This window comes from Dendrobates tinctorius, unplaced genomic scaffold (assembly GCF_039654945.1).
Source record: "Dendrobates tinctorius isolate UK_male_01 unplaced genomic scaffold, ASM3965494v1 ptg000146l, whole genome shotgun sequence".
Taxonomy (NCBI): domain Eukaryota; kingdom Metazoa; phylum Chordata; class Amphibia; order Anura; family Dendrobatidae; genus Dendrobates; species Dendrobates tinctorius.
In genome coordinates, this window is record NW_027361813.1 from 2387938 (window position 1) to 2412293 (window position 24356).

Here is a 24356-nt window from a genome sequence, read left to right on the forward strand (position 1 = left end):
CATGTGAGTCTCGCGCGGCTCCTCTGCACTCTCTCGCTGACTCCAGCTGTCTCTTTCCTTACAATGGTCTCTCCTCTTCCTTAGCCTGAGCTCTCATGGTTACTGTCTCTTTCCTTATATGTGAGTCTCGCGCGGCTCCTCTGCACTCTCTCGCTGACGCTGGCTGTCTCTTTCCTTACAATGGTCTCTCCTCTTCCTTAGCCTGAGCTCTCATGGTTACTGTCTCTTTCCTTCCATGTGAGTCTCGCGCGGCTCCTCTGCACTCTCTCGCTGACACTGGCTGTCTCTTTCCTTACAATGGTCTCTCCTTTTCCTTTGCCTGAGCTCTCATGGTTACTGTCTCTTTCCTTCCATGTGAGTCTCGCGCGGCTCCTCTGCACTCTCTCGCTGACGCTGGCTGTCTCTTTCCTTACAATGGTCTCTCCTTTTCCTTTGCCTGAGCTCTCATGGTTACTGTCTCTTTCCTTCCATGTGAGTCTCGCGCGGCTCCTCTGCACTCTCTCGCTGACACTGGCTGTCTCTTTCCTTACAATGGTTTCTCCTTTTCCTTTGCCTGAGCTCTCATGGTTACTGTCTCTTTCCTTATATGTGAGTCTCGCGCGGCTCCTCTGCACTCTCTCGCTGACGCTGGCTGTCTCTTTCCTTACAATGGTTTCTCCTTTTCCTTTGCCTGAGCTCTCCTGGTTACTGTCTCTTTCCTTCCATGTGAGTCTCGCGCGGCTCCTCTGCACTCTCTCGCTGACACTGGCTGTCTCTTTCCTTACAATGGTTTCTCCTTTTCCTTTGCCTGAGCTCTCATGGTTACTGTCTCTTTCCTTCCATGTGAGTCTCGCGCGGCTCCTCTGCACTCTCTCGCTGACGCTGGCTGTCTCTTTCCTTACAATGGTCTCTCCTCTTCCTTAGCCTGAGCTCTCATGGTTACTGTCTCTTTCCTTATATGTGAGTCTCGCGCGGCTCCTCTGCACTCTCTCGCTGACGCTGGCTGTCTCTTTCCTTACAATGGTCTCTCCTCTTCCTTAGCCTGAGCTCTCATGGTTACTGTCTCTTTCCTTATATGTGAGTCTCGCGCGGCTCCTCTGCACTCTCTCGCTGACGCTGGCTGTCTCTTTCCTTACAATGGTCTCTCCTTTTCCTTTGCCTGAGCTCTCATGGTTACTGTCTCTTTCCTTCCATGTGAGTCTCGCGCGGCTCCTCTGCACTCTCTCGCTGACTCCAGCTGTCTCTTTCCTTACAATGGTCTCTCCTCTTCCTTAGCCTGAGCTCTCATGGTTACTGTCTCTTTCCTTATATGTGAGTGTCGCGCGGCTCCTCTGCACTCTCTCGCTGACGCTGGCTGTCTCTTTCCTTACAATGGTCTCTCCTCTTCCTTAGCCTGAGCTCTCATGGTTACTGTCTCTTTCCTTATATGTGAGTCTCGCGCGGCTCCTCTGCACTCTCTCGCTGACGCTGGCTGTCTCTTTCCTTACAATGGTCTCTCCTCTTCCTTAGCCTGAGCTCTCATGGTTACTGTCTCTTTCCTTATATGTGAGTCTAGCGCGGCTCCTCTGCACTCTCTCGCTGACGCTGGCTGTCTCTTTCCTTACAATGGTCGCTCCTTTTCCTTTGCCTGAGCTCTCATGGTTACTGTCTCTTTCCTTATATGTGAGTCTCGCGCGGCTCCTCTGCACTCTCTCGCTGACGCTGGCTGTCTCTTTCCTTACAATGGTCTCTCCTCTTCCTTAGCCTGAGCTCTCATGGTTACTGTCTCTTTCCTTATATGTGAGTCTAGCGCGGCTCCTCTGCACTCTCTCGCTGACGCTGGCTGTCTCTTTCCTTACAATGGTCTCTCCTCTTCCTTAGCCTGAGCTCTCATGGTTACTGTCTCTTTCCTTATATGTGAGTCTCGCGCGGCTCCTCTGCACTCTCTCGCTGACACTGGCTGTCTCTTTCCTTACAATGGTCTCTCCTTTTCCTTAGCCTGAGCTCTCATGGTTACTGTCTCTTTCCTTCCATGTGAGTCTCGCGCGGCTCCTCTGCACTCTCTCGCTGACACTGGCTGTCTCTTTCCTTACAATGGTCTCTCCTCTTCCTTAGCCTGAGCTCTCATGGTTACTGTCTCTTTCCTTCCATGTGAGTCTCGCGCGGCTCCTCTGCACTCTCTCGCTGACACTGGCTGTCTCTTTCCTTACAATGGTCTCTCCTTTTCCTTAGCCTGAGCTCTCATGGTTACTGTCTCTTTCCTTCCATGTGAGTCTCGCGCGGCTCCTCTGCACTCTCTCGCTGACGCTGGCTGTCTCTTTCCTTACAATGGTCTCTCCTTTTCCTTTGCCTGAGCTCTCATGGTTACTGTCTCTTTCCTTATATGTGAGTCTCGCGCGGCTCCTCTGCACTCTCTCGCTGACGCTGGCTGTCTCTTTCCTTACAATGGTCTCTCCTTTTCCTTTGCCTGAGCTCTCATGGTTACTGTCTCTTTCCTTCCATGTGAGTCTCGCGCGGCTCCTCTGCACTCTCTCGCTGACACTGGCTGTCTCTTTCCTTACAATGGTCTCTCCTTTTCCTTAGCCTGAGCTCTCATGGTTACTGTCTCTTTCCTTCCATGTGAGTCTCGCGCGGCTCCTCTGCACTCTCTCGCTGACGCTGGCTGTCTCTTTCCTTACAATGGTCTCTCCTTTTCCTTTGCCTGAGCTCTCATGGTTACTGTCTCTTTCCTTATATGTGAGTCTCGCGCGGCTCCTCTGCACTCTCTCGCTGACGCTGGCTGTCTCTTTCCTTACAATGGTCTCTCCTCTTCCTTAGCCTGAGCTCTCCTGGTTACTGTCTCTTTCCTTATATGTGAGTCTCGCGCGGCTCCTCTGCACTCTCTCGCTGACGCTGGCTGTCTCTTTCCTTATAATGGTCTCTCCTTTTCCTTTGCCTGAGCTCTCATGGTTACTGTCTCTTTCCTTCCATGTGAGTCTCGCGCGGCTCCTCTGCACTCTCTCGCTGACACTGGCTGTCTCTTTCCTTACAATGGTCTCTCCTCTTCCTTAGCCTGAGCTCTCATGGTTACTGTCTCTTTCCTTCCATGTGAGTCTCGCGCGGCTCCTCTGCACTCTCTCGCTGACACTGGCTGTCTCTTTCCTTACAATGGTCTCTCCTTTTCCTTAGCCTGAGCTCTCATGGTTACTGTCTCTTTCCTTCCATGTGAGTCTCGCGCGGCTCCTCTGCACTCTCTCGCTGACGCTGGCTGTCTCTTTCCTTACAATGGTCTCTCCTTTTCCTTTGCCTGAGCTCTCATGGTTACTGTCTCTTTCCTTATATGTGAGTCTCGCGCGGCTCCTCTGCACTCTCTCGCTGACGCTGGCTGTCTCTTTCCTTACAATGGTCTCTCCTTTTCCTTTGCCTGAGCTCTCATGGTTACTGTCTCTTTCCTTATATGTGAGTCTCGCGCGGCTCCTCTGCACTCTCTCGCTGACGCTGGCTGTCTCTTTCCTTACAATGGTCTCTCCTTTTCCTTAGCCTGAGCTCTCATGGTTACTGTCTCTTTCCTTCCATGTGAGTCTCGCGCGGCTCCTCTGCACTCTCTCGCTGACACTGGCTGTCTCTTTCCTTACAATGGTCTCTCCTTTTCCTTTGCCTGAGCTCTCATGGTTACTGTCTCTTTCCTTCCATGTGAGTCTCGCGCGGCTCCTCTGCACTCTCTCGCTGACACTGGCTGTCTCTTTCCTTACAATGGTCTCTCCTTTTCCTTAGCCTGAGCTCTCATGGTTACTGTCTCTTTCCTTCCATGTGAGTCTCGCGCGGCTCCTCTGCACTCTCTCGCTGACACTGGCTGTCTCTTTCCTTACAATGGTCTCTCCTTTTCCTTTGCCTGAGCTCTCATGTTTACTGTCTCTTTCCTTCCATGTGAGTCTCGCGCGGCTCCTCTGCACTCTCTCGCTGACGCTGGCTGTCTCTTTCCTTACAATGGTCTCTCCTTTTCCTTTGCCTGAGCTCTCATGGTTACTGTCTCTTTCCTTATATGTGAGTCTCGCGCGGCTCCTCTGCACTCTCTCGCTGACGCTGGCTGTCTCTTTCCTTACAATGGTCTCTCCTTTTCCTTTGCCTGAGCTCTCATGGTTACTGTCTCTTTCCTGATATGTGAGTCTCGCGCGGCTCCTCTGCACTCTCTCGCTGACGCTGGCTGTCTCTTTCCTTACAATGGTCTCTCCTTTTCCTTAGCCTGAGCTCTCATGGTTACTGTCTCTTTCCTTCCATGTGAGTCTCGCGCGGCTCCTCTGCACTCTCTCGCTGACGCTGGCTGTCTCTTTCCTTACAATGGTCTCTCCTTTTCCTTTGCCTGAGCTCTCATGGTTACTGTCTCTTTCCTTATATGTGAGTCTCGCGCGGCTCCTCTGCACTCTCTCGCTGACACTGGCTGTCTCTTTCCTTACAATGGTCTCTCCTTTTCCTTAGCCTGAGCTCTCATGGTTACTGTCTCTTTCCTTCCATGTGAGTCTCGCGCGGCTCCTCTGCACTCTCTCGCTGACACTGGCTGTCTCTTTCCTTACAATGGTCTCTCCTTTTCCTTTGCCTGAGCTCTCATGGTTACTGTCTCTTTCCTTCCATGTGAGTCTCGCGCGGCTCCTCTGCACTCTCTCGCTGACACTGGCTGTCTCTTTCCTTACAATGGTCTCTCCTTTTCCTTAGCCTGAGCTCTCATGGTTACTGTCTCTTTCCTTCCATGTGAGTCTCGCGTGGCTCCTCTGCACTCTCTCGCTGACACTGGCTGTCTCTTTCCTTACAATGGTCTCTCCTTTTCCTTTGCCTGAGCTCTCATGGTTACTGTCTCTTTCCTTCCATGTGAGTCTCGCGCGGCTCCTCTGCACTCTCTCGCTGACACTGGCTGTCTCTTTCCTTACAATGGTCTCTCCTTTTCCTTAGCCTGAGCTCTCATGGTTACTGTCTCTTTCCTTCCATGTGAGTCTCGCGCGGCTCCTCTGCACTCTCTCGCTGACACTGGCTGTCTCTTTCCTTACAATGGTCTCTCCTTTTCCTTTGCCTGAGCTCTCATGGTTACTGTCTCTTTCCTTCCATGTGAGTCTCGCGCGGCTCCTCTGCACTCTCTCGCTGACACTGGCTGTCTCTTTCCTTACAATGGTCTCTCCTTTTCCTTAGCCTGAGCTCTCATGGTTACTGTCTCTTTCCTTCCATGTGAGTCTCGCGCGGCTCCTCTGCACTCTCTCGCTGACACTGGCTGTCTCTTTCCTTACAATGGTCTCTCCTTTTCCTTTGCCTGAGCTCTCATGGTTACTGTCTCTTTCCTTCCATGTGAGTCTCGCGCGGCTCCTCTGCACTCTCTCGCTGACACTGGCTGTCTCTTTCCTTACAATGGTCTCTCCTTTTCCTTAGCCTGAGCTCTCATGGTTACTGTCTCTTTCCTTCCATGTGAGTCTCGCGCGGCTCCTCTGCACTCTCTCGCTGACACTGGCTGTCTCTTTCCTTACAATGGTCTCTCCTTTTCCTTTGCCTGAGCTCTCATGGTTACTGTCTCTTTCCTTCCATGTGAGTCTCGCGCTGCTCCTCTGCACTCTCTCGCTGACACTGGCTGTCTCTTTCCTTACAATGGTCTCTCCTTTTCCTTAGCCTGAGCTCTCATGGTTACTGTCTCTTTCCTTCCATGTGAGTCTCGCGCGGCTCCTCTGCACTCTCTCGCTGACACTGGCTGTCTCTTTCCTTACAATGGTCTCTCCTTTTCCTTTGCCTGAGCTCTCATGGTTACTGTCTCTTTCCTTCCATGTGAGTCTCGCGCGGCTCCTCTGCACTCTCTCGCTGACACTGGCTGTCTCTTTCCTTACAATGGTCTCTCCTTTTCCTTAGCCTGAGCTCTCATGGTTACTGTCTCTTTCCTTCCATGTGAGTCTCGCGCGGCTCCTCTGCACTCTCTCGCTGACACTGGCTGTCTCTTTCCTTACAATGGTCTCTCCTCTTCCTTAGCCTGAGCTCTCATGGTTACTGTCTCTTTCCTTCCATGTGAGTCTCACGCGGCTCCTCTGCACTCTCTCGCTGACACTGGCTGTCTCTTTCCTTACAATGGTCTCTCCTTTTCCTTAGCCTGAGCTCTCATGGTTACTGTCTCTTTCCTTCCATGTGAGTCTCGCGCGGCTCCTCTGCACTCTCTCGCTGACACTGGCTGTCTCTTTCCTTACAATGGTCTCTCCTTTTCCTTAGCCTGAGCTCTCATGGTTACTGTCTCTTTCCTTCCATGTGAGTCTCGCGCGGCTCCTCTGCACTCTCTCGCTGACACTGGCTGTCTCTTTCCTTACAATGGTCTCTCCTCTTCCTTAGCCTGAGCTCTCATGGTTACTGTCTCTTTCCTTCCATGTGAGTCTCGCGCGGCTCCTCTGCACTCTCTCGCTGACACTGGCTGTCTCTTTCCTTACAATGGTCTCTCCTTTTCCTTAGCCTGAGCTCTCATGGTTACTGTCTCTTTCCTTCCATGTGAGTCTCGCGCGGCTCCTCTGCACTCTCTCGCTGACACTGGCTGTCTCTTTCCTTACATTGGTCTCTCCTTTTCCTTAGCCTGAGCTCTCATGGTTACTGTCTCTTTCCTTCCATGTGAGTCTCGCGCGGCTCCTCTGCACTCTCTCGCTGACACTGGCTGTCTCTTTCCTTACAATGGTCTCTCCTTTTCCTTTGCCTGAGCTCTCATGGTTACTGTCTCTTTCCTTCCATGTGAGTCTCGCGCGGCTCCTCTGCACTCTCTCGCTGACACTGGCTGTCTCTTTCCTTACAATGGTCTCTCCTTTTCCTTTGCCTGAGCTCTCATGGTTACTGTCTCTTTCCTTCCATGTGAGTCTCACGCGGCTCCTCTGCACTCTCTCGCTGACACTGGCTGTCTCTTTCCTTACAATGGTCTCTCCTCTTCCTTAGCCTGAGCTCTCATGGTTACTGTCTCTTTCCTTCCATGTGAGTCTCGCGCGGCTCCTCTGCACTCTCTCGCTGACACTGGCTGTCTCTTTCCTTACAATGGTCTCTCCTTTTCCTTAGCCTGAGCTCTCATGGTTACTGTCTCTTTCCTTCCATGTGAGTCTCGCGCGGCTCCTCTGCACTCTCTCGCTGACACTGGCTGTCTCTTTCCTTACAATGGTCTCTCCTTTTCCTTAGCCTGAGCTCTCATGGTTACTGTCTCTTTCCTTCCATGTGAGTCTTGCGCGGCTCCTCTGCACTCTCTCGCTGACACTGGCTGTCTCTTCCTGGTTTTGGTCCCTCATCTGCTCCTCTTGGTTTGGCCTCCAGATCTGCCCGGGCTTCGGTGGAGCGATGGAGGACCTGGGTGAGTTCTCATTGGTCGGTCTCGTATATGGTCCTGATGCAGATTCGGGACACAATGGCCGCTGACCCTCTGTCTCTCTCAGATGCCTTGCTGGCCGACCTGCAGGTCACTTCTCCCACTCGATGTCCAGTCTTGTTGACTGATGGTCCTGAATCCTCTGAGATGTCTGAGCAGCGTCCTACACCACCTCCATACAGCGCCCAGGTGAGGCCGGCCCCGGTGAGGTTATAGCCTTCCACCAGTCGCCATGTCCGCTTCATCGTCCACGTTACTGTACCCCCTCAGACAGCCCTGACCTCGGCAGACGCTGACCCCGGGGACGTCACCGCAGACCGGACCCATCTGTACAGGTTCAGTGTCCCTCGCGCTCCTTGTTGTCAGGAATTGTCAGCTCTTCCCTCGGCATAGTTCACACAGACACTTCGTTCCTTCTTTTTTGCAGCACAGTAAAGAAGTGCAGCCCCCCTGCTGTGCCTGTGAGTGTCGGAGGCGGAATATGTGAGCTGGATCGTCTGCTCAATGAACTCAACGCTACTCAATTTAATATCACAGGTAAGGAACGCATCACACCCTAAAACACCAAAATAACCCACATATCCCCAAAACAACGAGAAAGCTTCAAAGCCAAAAATACGGGAACGGCATCAAGCCTAAAACTATAAAAAGCGTCCAACCTCAAACGTCTGACAACTCATGAACACTATGAATCCAGCGGAGCCATCACACGCCACATCAATGAATGGGCAATACACAAACTATAGCAAAGGTCATATTCTATTGTAAATGCAATAAATGGCGCTATAATAATAAATAATGATAATAATTTAATGCCAAAGAGGCGCGGGGCGCAGGAGATACCGTGGGGCTGCGGTGTATATTATCATCTGGGGATCACAGTTACAATAAATGAGACCTGCAAAGCTTCTATTACTCAATGAAGGCTGAGGCCTATCGATCGCTCGGGGGGGGGGACATAGCACTGACCAACCTCTGCAGCAGTAAAAGAGGCCGAGTGGTCAAGGGGCCGACCTCTACCTCCAAAGAAGCAGGGAGACTTCTGTCACTGACACTTGAGTCCTCCTCCTCCTGCCATCAAAATGTCTATCCTCTTAATATATCTCAGTCCTCATGTTATACAGCCCTGTGCACTTACAATTGCTCCTTTTGCCTTTCTACCCAGATAAGTCTTCTGTTTTCCATTAGGACTATGACATCACGTGATTAAAAGCTGAGAATCCTTCTAAGCGCTGTATAAAAACAGGCGATCAGTTTTCCCTGCACAAGTCATGAGTCACTGCAAAGGTCTCAGGCAGGGGAGGGTGGGAGCAACTGAGTCAAGAATTGAAGGGGGGATGATAAATGGAGGGAAAAGAGACTTTCTGTTCCTACATAGAGCAGAGAACACACAAGGTATGAATACTTTTTCAAGGCACTGTAAATACATCAGCAGGACCATTATCGGTACATGAGTACATTACCAAGGGTAGTGCAGCGATCCATTGCACTGTCAGGTCAGCCCCCTATACAATGGTGACCCTACAACTCCCGGGAAGTCTCTAACAATGGCAGGGAGATACTGGGGGTTGTTGTTACCAGCCGTCATCAGACAGCGAAGCGTACAGGAACCACAGCAGTGATCAGATAGAAGAGGAAGAAAAGAGTTGTCGGATCACACCGCTGAATAATCAAAGACAAGTGTTCTTTATTTCTATGTCCACAAATAGATACAGTGCCTTTCAAAAGTATTCTGTGAAGCAAAAAAAAAAGCGGCCTGTAGGAGCGCTAAAGGAGAGAAACCAGAAAAAAGGGTAAAAAACAACTGTTATTCTTCCTCCAATACCCACAACGCGTTTCCACGGTCACAGCCGTCTTCCTCAGGTGGAATAAAGGAAGCATCAGTTATTGCAGCCTTTATAGGTAGCCCTAGTTGGAACAACCCACAGTCCTATGCGACCTCCCCTTGATATTGCGCGTTAACCCTTACATCCCAATAAAAACATTAAAAATAAAAACATTGTAAAAAAAACATTCGTTAGACAATCATTATACATTTTGCAGGTTACAACATTCATTAATATTCCATAAAAAACTAATGATAAACCCTGTCCAAATAAAAAACAAACAAACCCCCCCCAAAAAAACCCTCTTCTTTTAAAAAGCTACATATGGCACATAAAAAGAGAAATCAATCATAATCACTAAACTATTAGCCCTACCTGGAAACTTTCTCCATAGTGAGATTCAGTCCCTCTGAATATAATGTACCCAACTTAAACATCCAGTAACTTTCTCTCCTGATAAGGTGACTCAGCCTCCCTTCACCAAGCTCCTTGATATGGTCAATGATGGTCAATCTTATCTTTCCTGGATCCTTATTGTGACTCCCTGCGAAGTGTCGGGACACACTGAGTAATTGGTAACCCGAGCGGATGTTCTGTCAATCTTGCATGGGCTGTTTGGATGGTCCTTCCCACATATTGAAGCCCACACGGGCATTCCAATAGATAGATGATATAGGTGGACTGACAAGTAACCTTGTGCTTGATCTGGAATGTCTCATTGGTAGTGTTAGAATGAAAATCCCTCGCATTATCCCGAATCACTCCACAACACAAGCACTTGGGTACTTTACATGCAAAACAGCCCCAGCTGCTATTATCATTTCCATATGGTGTTTTATATTTCCGCGTTATGTTGCTTGGTGCTACCAAAGTCTTTAAACTTCTATTTTTTCTATAAATAATATTTGGTTTATCGGGAATCATTGGAGCCAAAAGAGGATTTCCTTGTAGGATGAACCAATATTTCTCCAGCAATTTACACACAATTGATCTCGAATGACAGAAGGTGGTTATCAAACGCCGTTTATTCCTCTCCAGATTTCCTATTTTTATCCTCCATTTTCTTTAAACACAAATCTTGTGTAAAATTACATGTCCTCTTATAAGCATCTTTTAAAAGATTTTTTGGGTATCCTTTCTCCACAAACCTCTTCCTGAGTATTCTAGATTCAGTTTGGAAGTGTTGGTCAGAAGTGCAATTTTTCCTTATTCTCCAGTATTGGCCATAGGGTACATTCTTCACCCACCCGGGGAGGTGACCACTGTCAAACCAGAGGTAACTGTTGACATCAACCGGTTTGAAGTGTGTTGCAGTGGACACCATCCCCAGGCCGTCAAGCCGCACCCATAAGTCCAAATACTGAATGGAATCGGTGGAAATGGTAGCCGTAAAGGTTAGTCCCTAATCATTCATATTGGGATTGTTAGCAAATGTTTCTGCCTCTTCAACCGACCCCCTCCATAGGATAAACAAATCATCAATAAACCTTCGGTAAAAGGCCACCCCTTCTTTTTCAAGACTGGGCTGCGCAATGAAGACGGACTCCACCGCACCCATGAATAAATGGACATAACTGGGTGCGAATCTCGTCCCCATTGTGAAGCCCTTTAACTGGCGGTAGAGATCCCCCTCAAAAGAGAACACATTATTACTCAGGATGAGCGAGATGGCTTTCAGTATGAATTCCCTTTGTTCAGCTGGCATAGTAGTATCATTCATTAAGCAGCCATTAACCACTGTGATGCCTAGTTCATGCGATATTCTGTTATAAAGGGCTGTGACATCCAGTGTTATCAGGATGCATCCCTTCATTGGGGGTAAATTCCTCAGCTCACTGATAAGTTGCGATGAGTCCCGCAAGAAGGATTTTAACTGTTTTACATATTTCTGTAAGAATAAATCTACGTAGTGAGATAACTTACATGTTATGGACCCGATGCCCGATATGATGGGCCTACCTGGGGGGTTACTCGGGTCCTTGTGCAATTTGGGTAAAAAATATAAAAAAGGTACTTTATATGGTGCAATATCAATAAACTTGCATTCTTTTTTGTTAATGATTTCCCTCTCATAGGCTCCCTTAATCAAAGAATTATAATTCAAAAAAATTTCAATATTTGGATCATCTTCTAATTTCTCATAAAAATCCTCATCTTCCAAAATCCTTCTCCCTTCCTCTATATACCATGCCCTGTCCATTATTACTATCCCCCCTCCCTTATCGGCACTACGTATGACGATATCTTCATTATCCCTAATAGAGGTGATAGCTTCTCTCTCACCCTTACTTACAGTCATATGTAAAAGTTTGGGCACCCCTATTAATGTTAACCTTTTTTCTTTATAACAATTTTGGTTTTTGCAACAGCTATTTCAGTTTCATATATCTAATAACTGATGGACTCAGTTATATTTCTGGATTCAAATGAGGTTTATTGTACTAACAGAAAATGTGCAATCTGCATTTAAACAAAATTTGACCAGTGCAAAAGTATAGGCACCTCAACATAAAAGTGACATTAATATTTGGTAGATCCTCCTTTTGCAAAAATAACAGCCTCTAGTCGCTTCCTGTAGCTATTAATGAGATCCTGGATCCTGGATGAAGGTATTTGTGACCATTCCTGTTTACAAAACAATTCCAGTTCAGTTAAGTTTGATGGTCGCCGAGCATGGACAGCCCGCTTCAAATCATCCCACAGATGTTCAATGATATTCAGGCCTGGGGACTGGGATGGCCATTCCAGAACATTGTAATTGTTCCTCTGCATGAATGCCTGAGTAGATTTGGAGCGGTGTTTTGGATCATTGTCTTGCTGAAATATCCATCCCCTGTGTAACTTCAACTTCGTCACTGATTCTTGCACATTATTGTCAAGAATCTGCTGATACTGAGTTGAATCCATGCGACCCTCAACTTTAACAAGATTTCCGGTGCCGGCATTGGCCACACAGCCCCAAAGCATGATGGAACCTCCACCAAATTTTACTGTGGGTAGCAAGTGTTTTTCTTGGAATGCTGTGTATTTTAGCCTCCATACATAACGCCTTTTTGTATGACCAAACAACTCAATCTTTGTTTCATCAGTCCACAGGACCTTCTTCCACAATGTAACTGGCTTGTCCCAATGTGCTTTTGCAGACCTCAGGCGACTCTGTTTGTGGCGTGCTTGCAGAAACGGCTTCTCTCGCATCACTCTCCCATACAGCTTCTCCTTGTGCAAAGTGCACTGTATTGTTGACCGATGCACAGTGACACCATCTGCAGCGAGATGATGCTGCCGGTCTTTGGAGGTGGTCTGTGGATTGTCCTTGACTGTTCTCACCATTCTTCTTCTCTGCCTTTCTGATATTTTTCTTGGCCTGCCACTTCTGGGCTTAACAAGAACTGTACCTGTGTTCTTCTATTTCCTTACTATGCTCCTCACAGTGGAAACTGACAGGTTAAATCTCTGAGACAACTTTTTGTATCCTTCCCCTGAAAAGCTATGTTGAATAATCTTTGTTTTCAGATCATTTGAGAGTTGTTTTGAGGAGCCCATGATGCCACTCTTCATAGGAGAATCTAATAGAACGACTTGCAAGTGGCCACCTTAAATACCTTTTCTCATGATTTGATACACCTGGCTATGAAGTTCAAAGCTCAGTGAGGTTACAAAAACAATTTAGTGCTTCAGGAAGTCAGTAAAAAGTAGTTAGGAGTGGTCAAATCAAGAAAATGATAAGGGTGCCCATACTTTTGCATCGGTCAAATTTTGTTTAAATGCAGATTGCACATTTTCTGTTAGTACAATAAACCTCATTTGAATCCAGAAATATAACTGAGTCCATCAGTTATTAGATATATGAAACTGAAATAGCTGTTACAAAAACCAAAATTGTTATAAAGAAAAAAGGTTAACATTAATAGGGGTGCCCAAACTTTAACATATGACTGTAAGTTGCACCTCCTCTTTGGTCGTGAAATTTCCCTAATTTCCTTCAAAACAAGTTGCTGGAATGTCTCAATATGGGACCTCTTATGTTGAAGAGGATAAAATTTATCCTGTGGCACAGGCAAAAGTTTTACCATAACCAGGTTCCCGCATCATGTTCCCACATGCTTTATGCATCCATTAGCCCTCTGTGTCTGTACTGTTACACACTTAACATTATGGCTGGTCCATACAATCAGGGCAACTGTTACCACCCACCTTTCGTGTCTCCCTCTTTCCTCATAGACTGTAAGCTTGTGAGCAGGGCCCTCACTCCTCTTGGTGTCTGTTATGATCTATGTGGTTATTGTTATGCTGTAATGTCTATTGTCTGTACAAGTCCCCTCTGAAATGTAAAGTGCTGCGGAATATGTCGGTGCTATAGAAATAAAATGTATTATTATTATTATCATTGGGATTCCTAACCTCAACATGTAGCATGTTCTTAGTGGACTCTGACTCTTCTTGAACACTAGGAAATTTCTAAATATTGGTTCTACTTTTGTTTTTCTCTTCTAATATAAAATGCCTTTGTATGGTGAGTTTCTGGAGAAATTCATTGAGATCCAAATACAATGAAATAGTATCTAAATCCGCAGTGGGGCAAAAGGAGAGTCCATTTCTCAAAAGGGATTTCTCCTCCTGTGTAAGAGTGTATTTGGAAAGATTATAAATGCCCAATTCCTTTTCAGTACAACCCTCTTATTACATCTAATCCCTTCTGGGGCTGGCTTTTTATCTCTTTAGTGTGGTCTCCTGATTTTGAATATCCCCCTTTTCTAGAACATCCACTCCCCCTACACCCTCTTCTTCCCTTTTTCTCTTGGGGTGATGGCCTGGAGCCACCCGAAAAAATTGGGTAATTTTGGAATCCTTTAGAACCATCTTTCTCTCTTCTAATGCTATAGGGGCATCCATCACATTATGTATCCCATACGAACTCACCCTTGCTGTCTCTCTTACCAATTGTCATGATCCAGGTTGGATCTGACAGATTAAATGCACAAAGTAACCTTTTTTTCTCCTTTGGCTTTGTGCCAAAGGTGGTTTTGCCCCCGGTGGCCATTAGGATTATTGCACTATGGTGTCTTTTGTTCTAAATTTGCCCCCTGGTGGTGGTGAGCGTCATTGCACTTGGTTACTTTAGTTTGTGCACGCAATTATGTTACAGGTGTGATGACTCTATAAGAGAGTGTCAGGTGTGTCAATCACGGTTGGTGATTAGTTTCTCATTTGCAAGCAAGCCTGGGTGAAGAATGGAGCTGAAGGAGAGTCACGGGCAGCTCAGTGACAGTCCTGGAGTGTCAGCTATGGTGTCTGCAAGGAGGGCTGGCATGGCTTGGTGGAGTCGCAGCTATGGTGTCAGCAAGGAGTTCTTGCATGGCTTGGTGGAGTGGCAGCTATGGTGTAGAGCTGCACTCAAGATGCTGGATTCGGTTGCTGGAAAGCTGGACTCAAAATGTTGGACTCTTTGGCAGAAAAGCTGGACTCATTTGCTGGACTCTGTTTCTGGCCAGCTGGACGCAGGTGCTGGACTCTGTTTGCTCCAAGGCTGCACTATGGTGTTGGATCCGGTCGGAGGAAAAGATGCACGCAGGTGGTGGGCTCTGTTGCTGGGAGTGTAAGCAACAGAGCAAAGCTATGTGGTGTTTCCCTTGTTTTGTTACTCTTCCTTATGTGTGTTTAGTGCAGTGGTGGGATTGTTTCCGCACTGACCATTTCCCTAGAGAGGGTTTAGGTGCAGGGCAAGTCAGGGTTTTTAGGTTCCTGATCGTCGCCCGGTGCGGAACCGGCCTAGGGAACGTTAGGAGTGTAGAGACACTGACTCAGGGGAGTGCAGAAGGTCTCCACTTCCCCGTTCCCTATCGCAGGGCCACCATTGTTATTGTTGCCCAGGTTTTCCCTATTCCCTTGTCTTATTGTATTAGTTATCGGCCTGCGGGCCGCGTCACACAGGACGGGGCACGTGACATTATCACCAACCTTACTTTTTTCTGGTTAGCCTCAGGCCATGTTCAGACCTGTGGGTATTTGCTGCTGGGCCTCATTGAGGTGAGTGAGGAGCTGCATGGTGTGTTGAAGCAGTTCAACAGAATTTATCAGGGTCTGGGGCCTCCCGTTTGGCTCAACCAGGAAATTAAATAGCGTCTGGCAATGAAGCCCCTTGAGTCGCTGCTGGGGAGCAGGACTTGTTCATACAGGCTGACATACCCAGACAGGTGGGTGGAGTTGGTCCCCATGGTGCTGTCTGGGGTTCCCCGAGGTGAAGGGGTACGTCCCGGTAGTGAGTAGACTGGTGTGATAGTCCGTGGGGCTCACGCCAAACCTTCCATACCACCAAAGAACCCCCCTCCTGGTCGTGTGAAGGAAGGCGACCAGGGAGTGTATTTTTCCTCCATATCCCAGGCCCCTCCCTCTCCGTTGTGAGCAGCAGGTGCGCTGTGGGGGAGAAGGGGCAAATTTCAACCCTCGTCATTAGCCAACCCTGGGAGGCGCAGACCTCGTGGTGTAAAGGGTTGGAGGGTGGTGTTCCCTTGGTGAATAGCGGGGGTGTGAGTGTGGTGACACAGGGAGATGCCTCTGTTGTCAATCCCAGAAAGAGTTCACCGAAAATTGACAAACGAAGGTGTGGCAATAAACGTTCAGGTCCGGACCTGTGTGTGAACGAGTGTGTATGGGTACCACCAAAAAACATCCTGTGGAAGTGTGTTGCAGAGTCTTACCAGCTCATACCAAACATACACATACACAACTCGTTCCCCAGGTCGGCGCTTTGGAGATGAGTGGTGCCTCCAGAACATACTTTGCCAATACCAGTGGTGCGTTTGTCTTAAACCTGAATTGCAGGTGGTTGTAGGGGTGAACTCTGGATCTGGGCTTCCCCGCTGTAGGTGGTTCCCTAATGAGGAGTGGTTTTGAGGGTCCAGAGGCCCCTCATTAAGGAGAGGGTACTGTCATGATCCAGGTTGGATCTGACAGATTAAATGCACAAAGTAACCTTTTTTTTCCCTTTGGCTGTGTGCCAAAGGTGGTTTTGCCGCCGGTGGCCATTAGGATTATTGCACTATGGTGTCTTTTGTTCTAAATTTGCCCCCCGGTGGTGGTGAGTGTCATTGCACTTGGTTACTTTAGTTTGTGCACGCATTTATGTTACAGGTGTGATTGCTCTATAAGAGAGTGTCAGGTGTGTCAATCACGGTTGGTGATTAGTTCCTCATTTGCAAGCAAGCCTGGGTGAAGAATGGAGCTGAAGGAGAGTCACGGGCAGCTCAGTGAGAGTCCTGGAGTTTCAGCTATGGTGTCTGCAAGGAGGGCTGGCATGGCTTGGTGGAGTCGCAGCTATAGTGTCATCAAGCAGTTCTTGCATGGCTTGGTGGACTGGCAGCTATGGTGTAGAGCTGCACTCAGGATGCTGGATTCAGTTGCTGGAAAGCTGGACTCAAAATGTTGGACACTTTGGCAGAAAAGCTGGAATCATTTGCTAGACTCTGTTTCTGGACAGCTGCACGCAGGTGGTGGACTCTGCTCCAAGGCTGCACTATGGTGTTGGATCCGGTCGGAGGAAAAGATGCACGCAGGTGGTGGGCTCTGTTGCTGGGAGCGTAAGCAACAGAGCAAAGCTAAGTGGTGTTTCCCCTGTTTTGTCACTCTTCCTTATGTGTGTTTAGTGCAGTGGTGGGATCAGTTCCCGCACTGACCATTTCCCTAGACAGGGTTTAGGTGCAGGGCGAGTCAGGGTTTTTAGGTTCCTGATCGTCGCCCGGTGCGGAACCGGCCTAGGGAACGTTAGGAGTGTAGAGACACTGACTCAGGGGAGTGCAGGAGGTCTCCACTTCCCCGTTCCCTATCGCAGGGCCACCATTGTTATTGTTACCCAGGTTTTCCCTATTCCATTGTCTTATTGTATTAGTTACCAGCCTGCGGGCTGCATCAAATAGGACAATTACACGTGCCACGTCCTGTTATATCAGTTACCGGCCTGCTGGCCGTGTCACACAGGACGGGGCACGTGACACCAATGGCATAATCGATAAAGAGCTATTTATAATCAAATTAGATGTATCAACCTGATTATTAGAACCCCCAGCACTTGAAGGACCATGGGGTTCTTCAAATTCACCCATTGGATCCCGCTGTTCTCACCTCTCAAATCCCCTGAAACTGGGGTCCCTTCCATTGTAATTGAGCTTTTTCAGGGATTGGTTATAAGTTCTAACACTGTATTGCTCCCAATTACTCCAGACCCCTTCTCCAGTGTTTGGGGGAGGTGACATCATGTACTGTAAAAATGGATAAATCCATACCACTTGAAATAATATCTTCCCCCTGCACCGGTGTTTCAGAGGTCTCCAAAATAGTTTGCATATTCCCTGCAATTTTTGTTGGTGAACAATTAGATATTTCTATTAATACTGTATGATTGCCCGACCCTCCCTCATTCATATTACTATTTTTCCTTTTATTACCTTCAGTGCTAGTCGCATCCTTCCCATCCCAGTTTGTATTAATGCATTTTTTATTTCTTTTACTCAAACCATTGATCAGTTTGCTCCTATGTTCCTCATAGTGAGCCCTTTGCTTTTCAGATGTTAAAATGGAAAAGGATTCTTCCTTCTTGGCATCTTTACAATTTTTCTCCTCCTTTTTTTCATAATTATTATTAATGCTTGATGATTGATTATCATTTCCCCCCTCAGATATCATAAATTCACCAGTATCCATAGCCTCTACTTTTTCATGACTATTCACACGCCCTGATTTCTCCTTCCTATCCCTCCATAGTTTGGCAGCTTTTCTCTTTATTAGATCTTCCTCAAATTTATTCAATTTGGTTCTCAATCCTACATCATAAGTCCTAAATTCTGATGACAAAGAAAAAAATCTCCAAATTTTCCCTCAGATGTCTAACACCCTCAAGTGCTATTTCTGCCAGGGAACCTCTTTTGTATATCAATAATTTGAGGAAACTCATAGAGCAGTTGAGGGAGAAAGTGTCCCATTTTTTATCATTTTAACATCTGAAAAGCAAAGGGCTCACTATGAGGAACATAGGAGCAAACTGATTAATAGTTTGAGTAAAAGAAATAAAAAATGCATTAATACAAACTGGAATGGGAAGGATGCGACTAGCACTGAAGGTAATAAAAGGAAAAATAGTAATATGAATGAGGGAGGGTCGGGCAATCATACAGTATTAATAGAAATATCTAATTGTTCACCAATAAAAATTGCAGGGAATATGCAAACCATTTTGGAGACCTCTGAAACGCCAGTGCAGGGGGAAGATATTATTTCAAGTGGTATCATAGAATCATAGAATCATAGAATGGTAGAGTTGGAAGGGACCTCCTGGGCCATCTGGTCCAACCCCCTGCTCAAAGCAGGATTCGCTAAATCATCCCAGTCAGATGTCTGTCCAGCCTCTGTTTGAAGACTTCCATTGAAGGAGAACTCACCACGTCTCATGGCAGCTTGTTCCACTCATTGATCACTCTAACTGTCAAAAAGTTTTTTCTAATATCTAATCTGTGTCTCCTCCCATTCAGCTTCATCCCATTTCTTCTAGTCTTTCCTTGTGCAAATGAGAATAAAGTTGATCCTTCTACAATGTGACAGCCCTTGAGATATTTGTAGACAGCTATTAAGTCTCCTCTCAGTCTTCTCTTTTGCAAACTAAACAATCCCAAATCCTGCAACCTTTCCTCATAAGACAGGGTTTGCAGACCGGTCACCATTCTGGTCGCTCTTTTCTGAACTTGCTCCAGTTTGTTGATGTCTTTTTTAAAATGTGGTGCCCAAAACTGGATACAATATTCCAGATGAGGTCTGACCAAAGAGGAGTAGAGGGAAATAATGACTTCACGTGATCTAGACTGTATGCTTCTGTTAATACATCCTAGAATTGCATTTGCCTTTTTTGCTGCTGCATCACACTGTTAACTCATATTCAGTCTGTGATCTATTAGTATACCCAAGTCTTTTTCACATGTGCTGTCACTTAGCCCTATTCCTCCCATTCTGTATATGATTTTTTCATTTTTATTGCCCAGATGTAGTACTTTGCATTTCTCCCTGTTAAAAACCATTCTGTTAGTTGCTGCCCACTTCTCCAGTTTATTTATATCTTTTTGAATCCTCTCTCTCTCTTCTCTAGTATTAGCTATCCCTCCTAGCTTTGTGTCATCAGCAAATTTAATCAGTTTACCCTCAATTCCTTCATCTAAATCATTGATAAAGATGTTGAACAATACAGGGCCCAGGACAGAGCCCTGTGGTACCCCACTTGAGACATTCTTCCAACTGGATGTGCAGCCATTTACGACCACTCTTTGGGTCAGATCACTAAGCCAGTTATGAATCCACCTAACAGTTGCCTTGTCCATTCCATACTTAGTCATTTTTTCAATAAGGATTGTATGAGAGACTTTGTCAAATGCTTTGCTGAAGTCAAGATATACTATATCTACAGTATTTCCTTGATCCACACAATCAGTGATTCCATCATAGATGGAAATTAAGTTAGTCTGACATGACTTATTAGTTACAAACCCATGCTGACTCTGTTTAATCACTTCATTCTTATCCAGGTACTGACATACATGTTGTTTAATAATTTGTTCAAAGATCTTTCCTGGTATAGAAGTCAGACTCACCGGCCTATAGTTGCCTGGGTCCACCTTCTTCCCCTTTTTGAAGATAGGAACAACATTTGCTCTTCTCCAGTCTTCTGGCACTTCTCCTGTTCTCCAAGAATATTCAAAGATTATGGAGAGGGGTTCAAAAATTTCTTCTGCTATCTCCTTCAGTACTCTGGGGTGTAATTCATCTGGACCTGGAGACTTGAATTCATTTAGGTTAGCTAAGTGTTTCCTCACTATCTTTCTGTTTATAGATATCCTGGATTCTTCTATTCCCTTAATAGGACAGTGAAGAACAGTTGATGTTACATTTCCTTTCTGAGAGAAAACAGATGCAAAATAGGAATTTAAAAGTTCGGCCTTCTCAACATCCTGTCTTACCATTTCATCATTTTCATCCTGAAAAAATCCTATAGCATCTTTGACTTTTCTTTTACTTTTGACATATCCCCAAAATCCTTTATTATTGCTTTTGACATCTCTTGCAAGCCTCAATTCATTTTCAGCTTTAGTAATCTGATTTGTGCCCTGCAGGTTCTGCAGACAGCATTATATTCTTCTTTAGATATGCCTCCCTCTTTCCATTTTATAAACATTTTTTTCTTCCTTTTTAGCATGTGCTTAAGTTCTGTGTTCATCCATCCTGGCTTCCTTAAATGCTTCCTATTCTTCCCTCTTTTCGGAATTGTTAACAACTGTGCTTTGAGAATTTCATTTTTCAAGATTTCCCATCCTTCCTGGACATTTTTGTCTTTAAGGATATCCAGCCATTGGATCCCTCCAATTCTCTTTCTGAATCCCTTAAAATCTGCCTTTCTGAAATCTAACCTTGACGTCTGAGTCTTCACAGGTCTTCCTCCTCTAGTTATCCAAAATTCTAAAATAGCATGGTCGCTACCTCCTAGGGTCCCAGCCACTTTTACCTCCTCAACCATTTCCTCCCTGTTTATATGGATTAGATCCAAGGTAGCAGTTCCTCTTGTTTTCTCCCCTACCTTCTGGAAGATAAAGTTGTCAGCAAGAGAGGATAAGAATTTCCTTGACCTGTTAGTTTTGCCTGAGAGAGATTCCCAACAAATGTCTGGATAGTTGAAATCTCCCATGACAACTATGTCATATTTTTTGGAGAACTTGGCCATTTGATGCATAAAGAGTTCATCCATATCTTCAGCTTGCACAGGCGGCCTGTAGTAAATGCCTACAATGGTGTCCTTTCCATTGTTCTGTCCTTGTATTCTTACCCAAACAGTTTCCACAGAACTCCCAGTCTCTGAAGCTTCAATCTCTGTGCAGATATACGCGTTTCTAACATACTATGTGACACTTCCTCCTCGTTTATATGGATTTATCCATTTTTACAGTACATGATGTCACCTCCCCCAAACACTGGAGAAGGGGTCTGGAGCAATTGGGAGCAATACAGTGTTAGAACTTATAACCAATCCCTCAAAAAGCTCAATTACAATGGAAGGGACCCCAGTTTCAGGGGATTTGAGAGGTGAGAACAGCGGGGATCCAACTGGTGAATTGGAAGAACCCCATGGTCCTTCAAGTGATGGGGGTTCTAATAATCAGGTTGATATATCTAATTTGATTATAAATAGCTCTTTATCGATTATGCCATTGGTAAGAGAGACAGCAAGAGTGAGTTCGTATGGGATACATAATGTGATGGATGCCCCTACAGCATTAGAAGAGAGAAAGATGGTTCTAAAGGATTCCAAAATCACCCAATTTTTTTGGGTGGCTCCAGGCCGTAACCCAAGAGAAAAAGGGGAGAAAAGGGTGTAGGGGGAGTGGATGTTCTAGAAAAGGGGGATATTCAAAATCAGGAGACCACACTGAAGAGATCAAAAGCCAGCCCCAGAAGGGATTAGATGTAGTAAAAGAGGGTTGTACTGAAAAGGAATTGGGCATTTATAATCTTTCCAAATACACTCTTACACAGGAGGAGAAATCCCTTTTGGGAAATGGACTCTCCTTTTGCCCCACTGCGGATTTAGATACTTTTTCATTGTATTTGGATCTCAATGAATTTTTCCAGAAACTCACCATACAAAGTCATTTTATATTAGAAGAGAAAAACAAAAGTAGAACCAATATTCAGAAATTTCCTAGTGTTCAAGAAGAGTCAGAGTCCACTAAGAACATGCTACATGTTGAGGTTGGGAATCCCAATGATAAATTTTATCCTCTTCAACATAAGAGGTCCCATATTGAGACATTCCAGCAACTTGTTTTGAAGGAAATTAGGGCAATTTCACAACCAAAGAGGAGGTGCAACTTACAGTAAGGGTGAGAGAGAAGCTATCACCTCTATTAGGGATAATGAAGATATCGTCATACGTAGTGCCGATAAGGGAGGGGGGATAGTTATAATGGACAGGGCATGGTATACAGAGGAAGGGAGAAGGATTTTGGAAGATGAGGATTTTTATGAGAAATTAGAAGATGATCCAAATATTGAAATTTTTTTGAATTACAATTCTTTGATTAAGGGAGCCTATGAGAGGGAAATCATTAACAAAAAAGAATGCAAGTTTATTGATATTGCACCATATAAAGTACCTTTTTTATATTTTTTACCCAAATTGCACAAGGACCCGAGTAACCCCCCAGGTAGGCCCATCATATCGGGCATCGGGTCCATAACATGTAAGTTATCTCACTACGTTGATTTATTCTTACAGAAATATATAAAACAGTTAAAATCCTTCTTGCGGGACTCATCGCAACTTATCAGTGAGCTGAGGAATTTACCCCCAATGAAGGGATGCATCCTGATAACACTGGATGTCACAGCCCTTTATAACAGAATATCGCATGAACTAGGCCTCACAGTGGTTAATGGCTGCTTAATGAATGATACTACTATGCCAGCTGAACAAAGGGAATTCATACTGAAAGCCATCTCGCTCATCCTGAGTAATAATGTGTTCTCTTTTGAGGGGGAACTCTACCGCCAGTTAAAGGGCTGCGCAATGGGGACGAGATTCGCACCCAGTTATGTCCATTTATTCATGGGTGCGGTGGAGTCCGCCTTCATTGCGCAGCCCAGTCTTGAAAAAGAAGGGGTGGCCTTTTACCGAAGGTTTATTGATGATTTGTTTATCCTATGGAGGGGGTCGGTTGAATAGGCAGAAACATTTGCTAACCAGGGGAAGAGTCTTGAGGAGATCATTTGCATATTCCCAGTGCCTTCTGGGATAAGTGAAGAGTCTCCGTGAGCTCAACGATCACTGGGTTTTGGCTGTTGCAGCTGAAAAGAGGAAATCGGAAAATTTTGGCTCATCTTTCATCGTTTTTAAGAAATCTCAATATGGAAGAGGCCAGGAGCCATTTGGTGAGCTGCATTTCTTGCTACATGTTCACAGACTTACCAGTGGAAAAGCCAAACTTCACATGCCACAAATGCAGCTTGTGTCCCTGTTGGAGGAAAAGTAGACAAATCTCGAAGAGAGGTTAGCTACGTTGAAGATCATTAAGGAAGGTGAAGAGTTCTTAGAGCAGAATTATCTCTTCATGTTACAGAAAGAGAAGAAATTCGAAGTGCACCTGAAGAAACAGAGGAATGGAGACATGTGACCCAGAGAAGCAGGAGGATCAGGAGGCAGTCAGCACCCATACTGCTCAGGAACCAGTACCAGGCTCTCACGCAGGAAAACGATGAAGAAATACAACAGGATAAGACTTTGCCCACGAACAGCAACCTTGTACGCCTTCAGAGTCCTCCTGGATGGAGAAAGAAAAATGTTGTGAAGAAGAAACGGAGAGTGGTGGTCATGGGGGATTCCCTGTTGAGAGGAACAGAGGCCGCTATCTGCAGACCGGATATAACCTCAAGAGAAATGTGCTGTCTTCCAGGTGCAAAAATTAAAGATGTGTCTGACAGGATATCAGGACTCTTCAGACCTACAGATGACTACCCATTCCTGCTACTACATGTGGGGACAAATGACACCACAAGAAACGACCTGGAAACCATCTGCAGAGACTTTGAAGACTTAGGCAAGAAAGTGAAAGAACTGGGAGCGCAGGTGGTCTTCTCTTCCATCCTCCCAGTGGATGGCCATGGAACAAGGAGGTGGAATAAGATTCTGCAGGTGAACAACTGGCTACGTCGATGGTGCCGTCAGCAACGATTTGGATTTCTGGATCACGGAGTGAACTACATATACGATGGACTACTTGCTAGAGATGGGGTGCACCTTACGAAGACTGGAAAGCATGTATTTGGAAGTCGCCTTGCTAAACTTGTAAGGAGAGCTTTAAACTAGAACAACATGGGAAGGGAAGCAAAAGACCAGAAAAAGCCATACACCTGACAAATGCTATTGAGAACTCTGCTATTAGAAGTGGAAAGGAAGAACAAAGACAAAAGAATCTAATTAATAAAAATATTGGAGAAAGAGAAACCAATCACAAACTAAAATGTTTCTGTACTAATGCACAAAGCATGGGCAACAAACAAGGAGAATTGGAACTACTAACACAGGAAAAGAAATATGATGTCATTGGAATCACTGAAACTTGGTGGGACAATACACATGATTGGAATACAAGACTAGAAGGATACAACTTATTTGCAGGAAACAGACTTGATAAACGAGGAGGAGGTGTCACATTGTA

The 24356-nt window shown here is 45.8% G+C and overlaps 1 protein-coding gene across 3 annotated transcripts in view; it reads left to right on the forward strand.

Annotated features, from left to right (window-relative positions):
- TGFB1I1 (transforming growth factor beta 1 induced transcript 1) overlaps nucleotides 1-24356 on the forward strand; it is a 232183-nt gene that overhangs the window by 38648 nt on the left and 169179 nt on the right. Inside the window, exons 2-5 of one of the 3 annotated variants that reach the window (XM_073546323.1) lie at nucleotides 7237-7273; nucleotides 7356-7477; nucleotides 7559-7623; nucleotides 7716-7825. In XM_073546323.1, coding sequence (XP_073402424.1) covers nucleotides 7261-7273; nucleotides 7356-7477; nucleotides 7559-7623; nucleotides 7716-7825 — 310 coding nt within the window. In that variant the 5' untranslated portion in view covers nucleotides 7237-7260. Of the gene's footprint in view, nucleotides 1-7107; nucleotides 7274-7355; nucleotides 7478-7558; nucleotides 7624-7715; nucleotides 7826-24356 lie in introns of those variants that run through there. The other 2 variants (XM_073546324.1, XM_073546322.1) reach the window with 2 other exon arrangements.